The 13,993-nt window shown below is 34.7% G+C and overlaps 1 protein-coding gene across 1 annotated transcript; it reads left to right on the forward strand.

The window, feature by feature from the left end:
• Positions 1-2,171: 2,171 nt before the first annotated feature.
• Positions 2,172-13,626, forward strand: LOC144847374 (uncharacterized). The gene is made up of 15 exons (XM_078703675.1): positions 2,172-2,343; positions 2,768-2,882; positions 3,436-3,586; positions 5,646-5,860; positions 6,030-6,236; positions 7,161-7,285; positions 7,876-7,993; positions 8,143-8,266; positions 8,759-8,951; positions 9,166-9,313; positions 9,771-9,971; positions 10,292-10,427; positions 11,133-11,432; positions 11,764-12,541; positions 12,624-13,626. Exons 1-15 carry the CDS (start codon positions 2,205-2,207, stop codon positions 13,190-13,192), a joined length of 3,519 nt encoding a protein of 1,172 aa, XP_078559801.1. The 5' UTR covers positions 2,172-2,204; the 3' UTR covers positions 13,193-13,626.
• The last annotated feature ends 367 nt before the right edge of the window (positions 13,627-13,993 follow it).

Below are 13,993 nucleotides of genomic sequence, written 5' to 3' on the forward strand. Positions count from 1 at the left end.
TGTTACCGCATTTCTTAGTTTGGTGGGTAGCAAATTCAGGTATCATTGTGCTCTATAGATGAAGCTGTTCTTAAAAGTTTCAGTTTTAGGAAAAGGGACGACAAATTTCCTCTCACTGACACTTTCGGGTACATCGATGATTTGGAATTCTGGCAAGACCATTTGCAGATCTGTAGGCAAGGCAGCCCAGTTGTAGATGCATGCGATCTTGGACTGTATGAAGATTTAAGGTGTTGTAAATGTTAGTTCGTGGTGTGAGAGGATGAGCTTTAAGGATAATGCGAAGTGCTCTATTTTGAATGGTCTGTATTCGGTCAATGTTCGATTTGATTCCTCAAACACTACATCAATAGTCAATGTGTGGGAGGATTATAGTGTTATAGAGGAGTATGGATGTGTGTTTATTAATGAAATGACCGAGCACGCGATAAGATGGAGATGGACAAGCCCATTTGGAACGGAGTTTATTTACATGTGATATGGGTATATACGAAACGATATTAAAAGTAGTGACTTATTTCTATTTTATATCACTGTGCTACGTCCCTGGTGCTAAATTGGGTCCACTTGAGCAGTTACCGTAGTACTATTTCTATTATTGAAGTTAATAAAGGCATAAATGGCGCTCCGTAGAGAAGTAGAGAATGCTCCAGTCGTCAGAATGACGCTCTGAATATACCTCGCCTAGGCTCTAAGAGAAGTGACGTCACCGCCGTTACTCATTTTTAAACTATGGAACGCAAATAAAGTCAGAAAAGCTAATTAAGGACAGTTTGTCAGTGACTGATTTTTTAATGTTAATAAGTTATGTATTCTTCTGTATGTTGAAGCTCTGCGCTACTGATTTAAAAGTGTAGATCTAATTAAATAATATGTTACAAAACTAAAACACACATTCAATGATAATTAAATACGAATAGGCCTAGCCTAAGTGTAATTATAAGGCCTAGACATGGTGGCCTCATATGAAAAGGACAAAATCAGAAACTTTTTTTGTTCTAAAAAAGAAAAGATCGGATCTTTTCTTTTAGAAAATATTATAGATCATCCTTAATATCTATAATATGTATATCTTCTTAAGAAATAAGCAAGAACCGAGCTGAGAGTAGTACAGTAGTATACGGCTATGTATGTGGGATAAACAATGTTAGCTGTAACTTTTTACTGCAGGAAATTGTGTAATAGCATGGAGATACCTCCATGGTAATAGTAAATACGGTACAAATAAATTAATTAAATTGAGGAAAAAAAGGAAATATATTATATTACTGTTCAGATTCACAACAACGAGCTTGTCGTTTGAAATTATGTGAACCGATACGAATCATCAGCATCAAGCACTCAAATTTACAAGTAATTAACCATTGAGTTATATATCTCCGTGAACTATAGAAGAAGGTGGTAGGATTTTGTTGTTGCTGCTTTCTAGAAGAAAAATAATTTTGCACAGTTTGCGTGCCACATATAGAAATGTGAAAGCAGTCGTCGAAAAATGGTAACTAATGTCATCAATCAAAAATAAAAGTTTGTTTACAACATGATAAATCAATGATTTTCATCATTAGATAGTATTATTTTATTATTTTTTGCCATTCTCATACTGACTGTACCATGTACTTTATAATGGCTATAATACAATGCCCGACTAAGACTATTCCTAGTCTAGGCTGCACCTAGCTAGCCTACCCCAGCGCCAGGCAACAGCACTGTAAACAGGAAACATGAAGCTTTTTAGGTGTTCAATAAAAAAAAAGTCGATTCGCTCACATGAGAGTAGTCTTTAATTTTTACAATTATAAGGCGCCCAGTTGTAAATAATTACTAATTGTTATCAATTTAATCTTATCATTTTTGTATTTAAATTATAATTAATAATTTAAATTTTATTTTAATTATTTTGGAAATCTAGGGTAATAATTTAATAATAAATATTAAATATGTTTTTAGTGTTAAATTAATTTGTTCATTGTTGGGTGGCAGACCAGATAATAATATTATGTTTACATATTATTAATTCCATATAGGCCTATGCAAAATTACTTATATATTGTGTACTTCAGTCATTATTAAATTTATATCATTTTTATTTTGCAGTTAAATGAAGCTTTTTTATAACACAAACAATGGCTCAAATTAAGACATATTGCCGTGTAAAGCCTGCAAACAAGATATCCAGATTCTACAATTGGGAAAATGACAAGGTCATGATTGGGGTGCGCTCAGGCGGAGCAAGTCAGGGAGATGGTGATTTAATCATGCATGACACACAGTTTTCACATGTGTTCGGTCCGACAGTTACCCAGTCTGAAATATTTGACGTCGTTGCTTCAAATATTATTGAAGGTTTAATTTTTATATAAATCTAATAATATATAAAATATTTTGGATGTGGCTCTCTGTCAAAGTTTTCTATTATAGGCATGGTCGACTGTGAGTGCCGATTATTTTTTTCCGTCCGCATGGTCAACATTGATGTGGGGCTATCGGCATGGTTGACTGTGCATCAAGTTAATTGTCTTCTATTGGCATGGTTAACCAGGCGTCACACATCCATTGCTTTCACAAAGATGTATCTTTATTCTGTTTATCGGCACAGAGAACTAAGCGCACAGTCGACCATGCCAATAGACAGAAAAGTATAGATTACATTAGTTGATGGTTGACTTCCTACATGTTTACCTCAATGTACACATTATACAATAGTATGCTGTATGCTACTGATGTAGTCACCTTTATTATATCTTCTCTTTGCCTTTTGCCCCTTCAGGTTGTTTAGCTGGCTACAATGGCACAATATTTGCATATGGTCAGACAGGTTCAGGCAAGACTTACACTATTGAAGGCAGCTCAAAATACTATGCTGATAGAGGAATGGCACCACGGTAGGGATATGAATAAACCAACAATCTTAATCTAGACTTTTATCATCCTTGCTCTTAATTTCAGTATGATTTGAATGGAAGCGCTCATTTGACTCAGAACTCCAGCAACCAGGTTGCCTTTGTTGAAACTAATTTACTAATTATATCATTGAAAATGACCATTAATTTTACATTTCCTTTCAATCTCGAGAATGCTCACATTATCTAACAGTATTTCTGCAATATTCTGGATTTATAAAGGGCCTAATGTTGTGAAACCTCTAAATGCTGTACAAATTATTACCCTTGTCATTTTTGGATCAAACACATGGAAACATACACCCATAATGCAGCTAGTAATCAGCGCAAAGTTGTATCTTAACCTCATCAGGTTCCCATTTGTACACCTGGGTGGAAAGAGGCAAATATAAAAAGTAAAGTATCTTGCCCAAATACACGAGCGATTTAAACCCACGATCTCATGACCAGTAGTCTATTGTCAACACGTTGCGCTCTACACCCTTTAGATATATACTGTAGTATGTCTAACCAGTTCATTGTTGCTTTTTTTAAGGGCACTATCTGCTGTTTACCAATGTATAGAAAAAATGAAACACCTGGACATTACTGTTCATGTCTCCTATTTGGAGATTTATCAAGAAACCGGCTATGACCTTTTGAACCCAACAGCAAGAATGTCAGGAGTTGTAGCACACCTTCCAAAGGTATTCTACAATAAATGTTTCTCTGATAATGTCAACAATTTCAGAGTTAAACTAATTTCTTGTAAATATATCAACAGACTACTGTAAAACAAGAAAATTTTGAACACATTAAACTTTCGCGAATTTTCGCGAGTGATTGAAATTCGTGAAAGTTTCATGCCGTAAATAATTTTCAGAACGTACCTTAGGCCTTGTTACAGTATTTACTTGTACTTTATTTTTCCGAAATTCACGAAAGTTTCATGTCACAAAAGTTTCTGGTTGTGCAGTATGCCTATTGATTTCAAGAAAATTGATACATTGGTGACAACACAAACCCAAGGCTTATTAAAATCTTTAAAATACGAATACGAATACGAATACGAATACGAATACGAATACGAATAGAACTTTATTGCAATCAAACGAAAGATTGAAGTTTAACAAAAGCGTTTCACTCAGAAAAATAAAATGCAATATACAAATATAAAAGACATTCAGAAATGTAGAACATACAATCAAAAAATTAAAACAAAAATACAATTAAAAATCACTTATTATAAAAATAATAATGTGAGACGCCATTTCCCAATCATTATTTACAGAACTCTCCGGGTGATAGATAAGGCCGTAGGAGATGTTCGAATATTGTCGCGGCAACCGTTTTGGCCGGGTTGTTATCCACACACTTTCCAGTGATTCGTTATTAAGTTCAGACCAAACTCGATAAGATAGGTCTTCACGAACATACATGATGATACCTCCACCGCTGCGATTTTGCCTATCACGTCGCACCATCGAGTATCCCTCTAACTCTATCAACTTGTCAGGAAACGCGGGATTTAAGTGAGTCTCAGTAATTGCAATCACGACAGGTTTAGATTTCCTAACGCGTGTAGCCAGTTCATCCATTTTATTATTTAGAGATCGAGCATTTGTCATAAATAAAGAGGGAAGAGTCCATTTCCCATTAGAGAGTTCAACTAGATTATCTTGCTTAATCGTTCTACATTGACTTTTCGACGATCGGTGTTCCCCGTTTCTAGTTCTACGTGGTGTAATTCTAACCTTTATTTCTCTCTGTTTTCTTTTTCCGGCACGACATCCGCGGGGCTTGGTTGATGCTATTCCAAGCTCATTGATTCTCATAAAAACATCTTTGGTGGGAACTGCTAAGTTCAGTTGTCCAATTCTATAAAACTCGCTTCTAGTGAGACACATGTTGATAAACGCTATGTCGACTCAAAATTCCGTACCACAAATAATATCAATCAACGGAAAAAGACTGCAGTATAATCCAAAGAAACACACCAAGATTGATACAGTACTAATAATACAGACGATTCACCAAACACAGTCACGAAAAACAATCACCAAAAAACACCGTACCGGGAACACTGACTACAATAGACTGGATACAGACAGTTCAGCACCGCATAATATAAACAGCAGATCCGCTCCGACATGCAAATTAGATGTTGCTGAATTACAATCGCTCTGGAATGTTGGTTACGTAATACCTCAGGCGAGTCGATGAGTGAACAGCTTAGGCCGAGTATGTGAATTTAGCTGGAACAATACGGTACCGAGAACTGTTCTATTGTCCCCTGCTTTGCTGTTGAGCGGAGCGAGTCAGGGCTAGGTACCGGCTCGGGATAATTACACCAAAACGCCAATAATAATTCAAAATTAACAACAATGGTACGCCACTATAAGTAAACAGGTAACACAGAAAAATCAACGCATATAAATTCAGAGTGGAAACACAATTCTAGAGGAAAACAATACCTTCCTCAGCTGCCCGAGTTGCCACACACTCAGCGCGTCAATTCAACTAGGGCTGAAATGGGCTGAAATATTAAAAAGCGCATTTACTCTCTGCATTTTGCCAAGTATCTCAGTTTCTGATTTATTTGATATGTTTATACTACTGTAATTTAAGTCAATTTAACCATGCATTGTGATACTGTTATAAAAATAATTAAAAAACATTATTTACCGTAAAATTATAATTTAGCTGCTTCTGAATAATTCTTGTGAATCAGTATCAAACAGTTTAACATTCTTATTCTGTTGACAGGTGTCAGTCCGAGATGGTCCAGGAACAACCTGCATCATTCGTAACCTTTCAACCCATCTAGCTGCAGATGAGAATATTGCTCAGAATTTATTACACCAGGGAAGACTGAGTCGACGTGTAGCAGAAACGCCAATGAACCAACGATCCTCACGGTCTCATGCTATTTTCACAATATACGTGACAGCACATGATAAGAAATCTGACATCATTCGAAAGTAAGCACTCCGTTTTACCAACAATGCATTTTGTACAACAGGTTAAAGGACAATTTTGACAACATATTAGGGATGTACATATGATTTCAGAACAAATGCAAGATTTACAATAAATTTATTTGGTAATCCTTGCCCACAATGTGCCTAATAAAATTTTATTTAATATTAGGTCAAAGCTTCACCTTGTGGATCTGGCTGGATCAGAACGTGCTGCAAAGTCATCCATCAAAGGTAACCAGCTTGCTGAAGTAAAATCAATCAACCTATCATTACATCACCTTGAGGGCGTGATTATAGCGTTGCAGAAAACAGTACATAGTGAACGAAAGGAACGAAGACAGAGAAGCAAAAGTGCAGGGCCTTTCCGCCAAAAAAGGTGAATACAGAATGAAAGCCTCAAACTTATAATCAGGCAAAATAACTTATTATTAAAATAGCATTGAAATAGCATAGTACATGTAACGATACACCACTACAACGTTTATATTTTTTGTAATTATTAATTAATACAAACGTTGAGAAGCAACTGTCAGAAATAAAGTTTATTTGTATATTGTGCGTTTATATATATAACAGTAGGGCCTACTCACACTCACAGTAATACATTTATTTGTACATGTAAATTCAAATGGCGACCAAAAATGGTTAATACGTATTTACAGTAATGTCCAAGTATTGCAATACTATATCTATATAGGTTTTATAGGTTAATTCCCCAAGGGTCAATAAATTTACCTACAGCTGGTGGTACTTGTGTTAAACCAAAAAGTTATATTGGAATGTTCCATTCATTGGAAATCAATACATTTGTATAAACGTATATTAAATCTATCAAAATAGTATTTTTTAAAGAAAATCGGTCTGTCTTCAACATTATGATGCTGTACTCGAGATGTTCAACCGGTTTTCAGCTAATAAAAACAATTATCGTAGGAGGAGATAGGAAAATGCGAAGTATCCTCGTATTATTGTGTGTGGGTATTTTTCAAAAAAGACATCCATTAGACAGTGTATACCACAATCGGAAACACCCCTATTTGGGGCAAATCGTTGAACCTAAATTTGTTTTAATTTTCAATAACTAATTATCTAACTCAATTTAATTTTTAAACAGGGTGACTGTACATCAGGTGGTAAAATCAGTACCGAAAGTACGAACCAACCTTATATACCATCGAGTAAATGCGATTTACCGAATTTTGCCCTTATGTAAATTTATATAGATGACTTTAAACTTGTGAATACTGTATAGTTAGTCAGTTTTTTTTCAGTAGATGTTCATTGTATGTTGTTTTTGCAGAATCAACAGTGCAAGTAGTACACGATCACTGCCTTATGGCAGACGAAGTACAGGAGAAATGACAAATCATAGACATATACCATACAGGAACTCCTTACTGACAATGATTCTTAAAGATAGTCTGGGTAAGTATTAAAATAGTATAGTAGTTGATTGAAGGTTTGCATGGCGAAATCAATATGTTAATATAAAGTATAGAAGTTGCTCAAGATACTTCATTCTATTTCATTGATTTATCTCTCAAGCTCTGTCTACACTATCAAACTTTATGTGACCAAAAAAATGTGATGTGCCCATATATGGACAACATGATGTCATATTAGTACCATATTTCGGTACATCACACTTGTTTGATAGTGTTGGGATCCTTAAACATAAAAACAGTACAACAAAACATTAAAAGATAGATATACACTTTTAAAATTGTGTAAAAATATCTACTAGTGTTCATAATGATAGAATTGATTGATTTTGGTAAAATTTGATATCTTACTACAGTAGTCCCCAGAACCCCAAAACCTTTAGACTGTTTCCAGATGTGGTTACTTCTATTAATCAAACATACTGTACACTGGTTAAAAAATTCAATATTGTTGTCAAACATGTGAAACATTTGTTTGGACGCAAACAAACTCACAGCCTTCACATTGTATACACCTACTTCATCTGTTTAAAATATCTTGTTTTCAATACTATTATGCTATACTATTTGTAGGGGGAAACTGTTTGACAGCAATGGTAGCTACTCTATCTGTGGAAGACATCAACATTGGTGAAAGCTTGTCAACTTGTAGATTTTCACAGCGTGTTGCTTGTATTAAAAACCATGCAAGGTATGTGAAATTATTACATGTTTTTCAATACTGGTCTCTGAGTTGAAAATTGACTGCTCTATTTTAACAAGTGAAGTGAAGCCAAGTTAAAAATAGAGCAGTCAATGTTTTATCGAATTTCGGTTATAAGTATTTTCTTTTTATTCCAGTCGTAATGAAGAATTGGATGATAATACAATAATTAGGAGGTTAAGAATGAGAATTCTTGAACTTGAGAAAGAAATTAACAATTTAAAAAGAGGGATAGAAAGTACACAACATCATGTAAATGAGGTAGGACTATGACAAGCAATAGAAATACGATATCAATTTAGATTCAAAAGAAAGTAATAATAATATTCGTTCTTATATAGCGCTTTATTGCACAATGATTCTAAGCGCTTCACATTAAATTACTCTAGTTATTTTTTTTTTATCAAACACATAATGCAGCTATTAATCAGCGCAAAGTTGTGTCTTGATCTAACCGTGTACCCTGGGTGGAGAGAGGAAAACATAAGTAAAGTTTCACAATCTCTGAATCAGTAGTCCAACATCCAACAAATTGCGCCACACGCCCTCACAAGTAATAGACCATAGGTTGAATTTTGTTTCTTATATTGTTTGATTGATACAATATTATCAGACAATGTGTTCATTCGGGCATGCAATGACCCTAAAACATTGTCCCAAAAGGATTGTCGGTACTCTTTTTAGATGTAGGTACTCAAATAAAACCAGATTTCTTTGTTTATACTGTATTTTACTTTTTTAAATTATTCTCAGGATGTTCAGAATAGAAGCAGTAACTGTTCAGAGTGCAAAAAAAGACAGGAGATTTCCCAGAATGCTGTGAGTCCAGCTGACCCTGCTGATGTACTGGTAACTGATCCTGTTGTCAGTCAAGAAACCAGAAAGTTGTGCATCAGTGTTATGCATGGATTCATCGGGGGAAAGATCAAAGACCCAGTATCATCTGGTAAAGTTTTTCTGACACTTTACTGATGATAATGCATTATTAAATTATTTAATCTCAGATTTTTGAATGTTTGTTTGTTTGTAATTTATACTGGGCAGCCAAAGTCTGGTCTCCCAGAGGGCCCAGTTATTATCAGTGGCTGTATTAATGCACTATTTCAATATTTCCAACTATATTGATGGTAAGAATAATGAATACTTTTTTCATGGTACAGGAATAAAAAATGTGACTCAGTTTAGAGTTTGTCTCAAACTTCTTCGAGAAATGTTGATGAGGTCATATGCTGTAGGTCACAGGTCAAAGAGTAAACAGGAGGTTCAAAAACATCCAAATTCCAAATCAGTTAAAAGCTCTGAAATAAGGTATTCTTTAATTATAATGTCATTTCTATATTTTCTAGAGTAGTACCATTGCATTGATACTTATTTTAGTTTTCAATATGTTATGTTGAACGAAAAAAAAAAATAGTATAACAAAGGAAAGGAAAAGGGAAAAGTGAATGTATTTATACTCCTCTTAGGTTTAACAACAGGACACTAAGCTCGCCTTGCCAAGATAGGAACGCGTAACAGTCCTTTGATCTTATGTCTGGCTGTGACAAATACAGTACTGTACTATGCACATATTCTCCGCAGCGTGTTGTCTGTTAAGGGGCGTGGAACTGATCGTGTCGCAGCCACTTAGCAAACTCAAGAGTTTGCCAACAAGAGGTTGCTAGTGTAGACTAGGGTATCCTGTAAATTTGTGAGTCATAATTGCAATAACTTTGACATTCACTCTTATTTCAACTATTATTTTGTTTTATATATTTCTTTTCAGGTCATCAATGTCTCCTAATTTGCAGGATAAAAAGGAGCGCTATGTATCACCATTTGAAAAGAAGCGAGAAAATGCAATACAAAAAGTTGGCGCACGAGTAGATCGCAGACACACTGATCAGAAACTACAGCAGAAGAACCTTATAGAATATCAAACAAATATTCGTGAACAACAACTTATGTTGTTGAAAAAAGAAATAAAGTATGATTTATTTTGTAGTAACTTATGGGAATATTGTGGTAGAAAATTGTACATTTACATTGACCAGGGAAGAGGGAGATTACACTCTTCCCTGTATTGACAGTAGTTATATTCTAAAATTTGTTTTTCCAAAAAAACTGGAGTTAAAGCTGGTAACATTTATTTGTTAGAAAAAAAGTGATAATTTCTCTCTTTTACATGAAGAATTTTGAAAAAAAAACATTTCACACAAACTTACAGTTGATGGTTTAAGCAAGCATTTTAACCACCAAATTTGGGATAATTAAGCAGTACTTTATGTTGTTTGATTTTTTTAACAGTGGGAAAGTTTTAAAGTTGAGGTCTAAAATCGGCAGGCAGCATACATTACTACACAATCTTAAGCAAGGTTTAGGCGATGATGACAAAGAGATTGAATTTGAGGAAATTGCATTGAAACAGCTGATAAAGCGAAGGGTAATCAAAGTGTGAATTTTAATCACTAAAGCTCTGTCTACACTATCAAACTAGTTTGACAAAAAAAGTGTGATGTGTCCAAATATGTTAATGATATGATATCATCGCCCATATATGGGCACATCACATTTTTTTGTCACATAAAGTTTGATAGTGTAGACAGAGCTTTAACATTACTCTACTTATTCGAAACAGTATTCATTTTTGCATACCACAAATTGTGGAATGGAATGGTCATTTGCATTTTAATTTTTTATTGCGTATGATATTGCTCACAATACTTAAATTGAACTTTGGAAGTTAGGCAAATTGGTAGTCGCTAGGTTTTAGACAGCAATTAGTCATTTCAAAAACATATTTTGGCACACATGGAGTGTCATACCTATACTTAAACTGGAATTGATGGTGGCATTGTAATTATGCAAATTAAGCTAATTCCCGTTTTCGGAAAAATGTCCTAACATTAATAAATATGTTCAGTAGGGTCTAAAGAAGACATTTCATCAAAAAACCTTTCTTGCAATTTGTGTGAGTTAAAATTCTAAATCCCATGGACTTTAACAACATAAAAAAATCATTAACTGCAAACTTGTGGCATGTCTAGCTATTTTGTCTACTGTAAAGTCTTTTCAAGTAAAAATCTAGTAAATAAAGTACAAATAATTTTTAGAAAGAAAAATTAAGGTGTACATTTTTCTTTTATAGACACAATATGAAAGCAGACTTCAGGTTGTGAGTGAACAATTGAAAATCATTGATCAACATAACCAGCTTCAAAACAAAGTTGAAAGTAGTAGCGTCAAGATGACCAAAACAGTTGCAGCAGAATCTGGTAAGGAACCAGTTTTCAGTCCACATTTTAAGGAAGGCCGTAAGGAAGTGGAATTAGAGATTACTGACTCTTCTAAAGAAAGAGCGACTAAACATGTTCGTGGAGGCAGTGGAAAGGTCAATACACGGAAAGTGCTGGAGATCCTTAAAACAGAGGAAAAGAAGCAAGATAAGGTAAGATAGTATAAAACCAGTTGTGATTGTTAAATCAAAATTTTAGGCCCGAAATTGATTTTGTGATTTCAGTTCTTTTTCTGATAATTGGCAGAACTCAGGATTTTGAAATATGGGCCCAGGCCCTAAATATTGTAGAATGAAGTGCTGAACTTCAAACCTAATGTCCTTTTGCATTTTGTATCTTGAATCCACCTAAGCTGATGTACAGCAAGACATCAGTTCATGTCATGAATTAAATGTGGTTTAATGGTTGTACTGTATTTATACTGTAACTTACGGTAACAGTTATTCAATGTATTATATTATTATTATGTATATTTTCGTACAGATTCAATCAGTTTTGGATGATGTTCGTTTTGAAACAGTGAACAGCCATCTTGCTCTTAAGGAACAATCAACAAGACAAAAACTAAGAGAATTAAAAGAAAAGTTACAACAATCAAAAGAAAAAAACAGTAAAGCAGATCATGTTGATGCTACAGGCATTCAAATGATGCCAGGCACTGGTGGTGCTTCTAATATAAATGTTAAGGGAGTGATCAACAATACTACTAATGACAATATATTATCTTCCTCTATCAATAATGCATATGAATCACCAAAGCTCCATAAATATCCACCAGAAAGTGCAGAGAACAAAACATTTAAAAAATCTAGCTTCCAGGAATCTGTCTTCCAAGGATCTGTCTTCCAAGATGATGTCAAAGAAACTCTAAATACCTCTTCTGGTTCTGTCACCAGCAATTTCTCTAAGAATGACGGTGCTCAAAACATTACAATAACTTCTCCAGATATGTCTTCCAGGATGTCATTCGACTCTGCATTAGATTCCATGTTGAAAGACATCTCCATTGAAAGATGCAGTACACCAGATGCCATGAGTACAACTACTGTCAAGAACTCTGAGTCACCAGATTTAGAAAGTCACATATTTCATTCTTCCAAGGAAAACGTTTTCCTGAGATTGCCACACAAGACTGCTGAAGGATCGTATCGATCTTTACCCGTAAAGACAGAAGATTTCAGTGAACTTCAACAGAAACTATCAAAGTATTTAGGGCAGTCTTCCACTCACAAGATAAGACCAGCTATGATGAATATAACAGGTAAGACTTGTAATAATCATCATTCAAGTTTGTTGCTTTTTCTTATACAAGTATTCATTTTTGGTGTTGGTTTTCTTATCAGGTGTAAAACATGGCAGTGTTTATTCAACAACCAGTATACCATCTTTTCAATCGACTGAATTCCTAACATCTTCAATGCAATCTAACATAGGTCGTCAAGGTATGGATAGCTCTGTACAAGGTTCGACAACAACACTGACTTCTTTAGATTCTTTTTCCTCTGACAAAGAAAGTCTTTATGATAGAGGGAGTTTCCTATCTGACAAAATAAATCCATCGTCACCAGAAAGTTTTGTATCGAGAAAGAGTTTGTCATTTGATAAGAAGAGTTCATCACTTGACAGTCAGGATATTTTCAGCACATCATTTCCGTCATCTAGACCTGAAAACCTTTTAATAAGGAATGAAAATTCACTTGACCTGCAGTCAGACTATTTTGACTCCCCTAAACCAACTAAGTCTCTTTCTAAACCTTCAGAGGTGACCGACAGAGAAAGAGAAGCATGTTTTATAAAAGCGGCAAAGGAAAATAGATTACGAGTGAATAAGATTCGGCAAGCTCAGAGATCTGCTGCAGTCATCCAGAGAGCATGGAAGAATTACCGTAATAAAAAATTGACTTTGTATTGAAGTACTGTAGCTTAGAAGAGAGTCACACCCGAGAATTGACTTTGTATTGAAGTACTGTAGCTTAGAAGAGAGTCACACCCGAGAATTGACTTTGTATTGAAGTACTGTAGCTTAGAAGAGAGTCACACCCGAGAATTGACTTTGTATTGAAGTACTGTAGCTTAGAAGAGAGTCACACCCGAGAATTACTTTGTTCTCAATGTACAAAATTTATGTCAGAGTAGGGCAAACATCTGACCAATTACAATCATGTGCAGTACCCCACAACGAATTAAGAATATAGTATCCCCTGCCTACTTGGGCTTGAATCTAACTCCTAGCCATCATCGCAAGCTTGTTGGTCTAGAGGAATGAACTCCAGACAGGCTAGTGATCTGGAGGTCATGTGTTTGGGTCCCACTCGAGAAATACTTGCAAATTTTTAGTTAAATACAATGCTCAAATACAGTACTTCTCACAGGAAACTAAAGCAACTAACTAATCCAATATGTGATACACACTGCATGCCGTAGACGTTGGTTTGGCCTACAGTAGGTTGTTCATTGAATTGCATCACCTGTAGCATCAGTATTATATTTTTACAAATTTCTACATGTAATGTGCATGAAATACATTTCATTTTTGAACATCAATTTTCAGATTATAGATACTATCACTTTTAACAATACAACAGAACCAATATAAAGTAAATTTTATTTTTAAACAAAGTATAAAAATATTATCTTTTATATTCTTTTGGCCAAAAATGACTTCAGATTATTTCTACTACACAGGAGAAATTAATGAGAAGAAACCAGAACC

The sequence above is a fragment of the Antedon bifida genome, chromosome 7, assembly GCF_963402885.1.
Source record: "Antedon bifida chromosome 7, ecAntBifi1.1, whole genome shotgun sequence".
Classification (NCBI taxonomy): domain Eukaryota; kingdom Metazoa; phylum Echinodermata; class Crinoidea; order Comatulida; family Antedonidae; genus Antedon; species Antedon bifida.

Coding starts and splice junctions, on each gene's coding strand:
- LOC144847374 (XM_078703675.1), top strand. CDS start 2,205: ATGATTGGGGTGCGCTCAGGCGGAGCAAGTCAGGGAGATGGTGATTTA. Junction 2,344..2,767: donor TGCTTCAAATATTATTGAAG/GTTTAATTTTTA, acceptor TTGCCCCTTCAG/GTTGTTTAGCTGGCTACAAT. Junction 9,972..10,291: donor TTGTTGAAAAAAGAAATAAA/GTATGATTTATT, acceptor TTTTTTTAACAG/TGGGAAAGTTTTAAAGTTGA.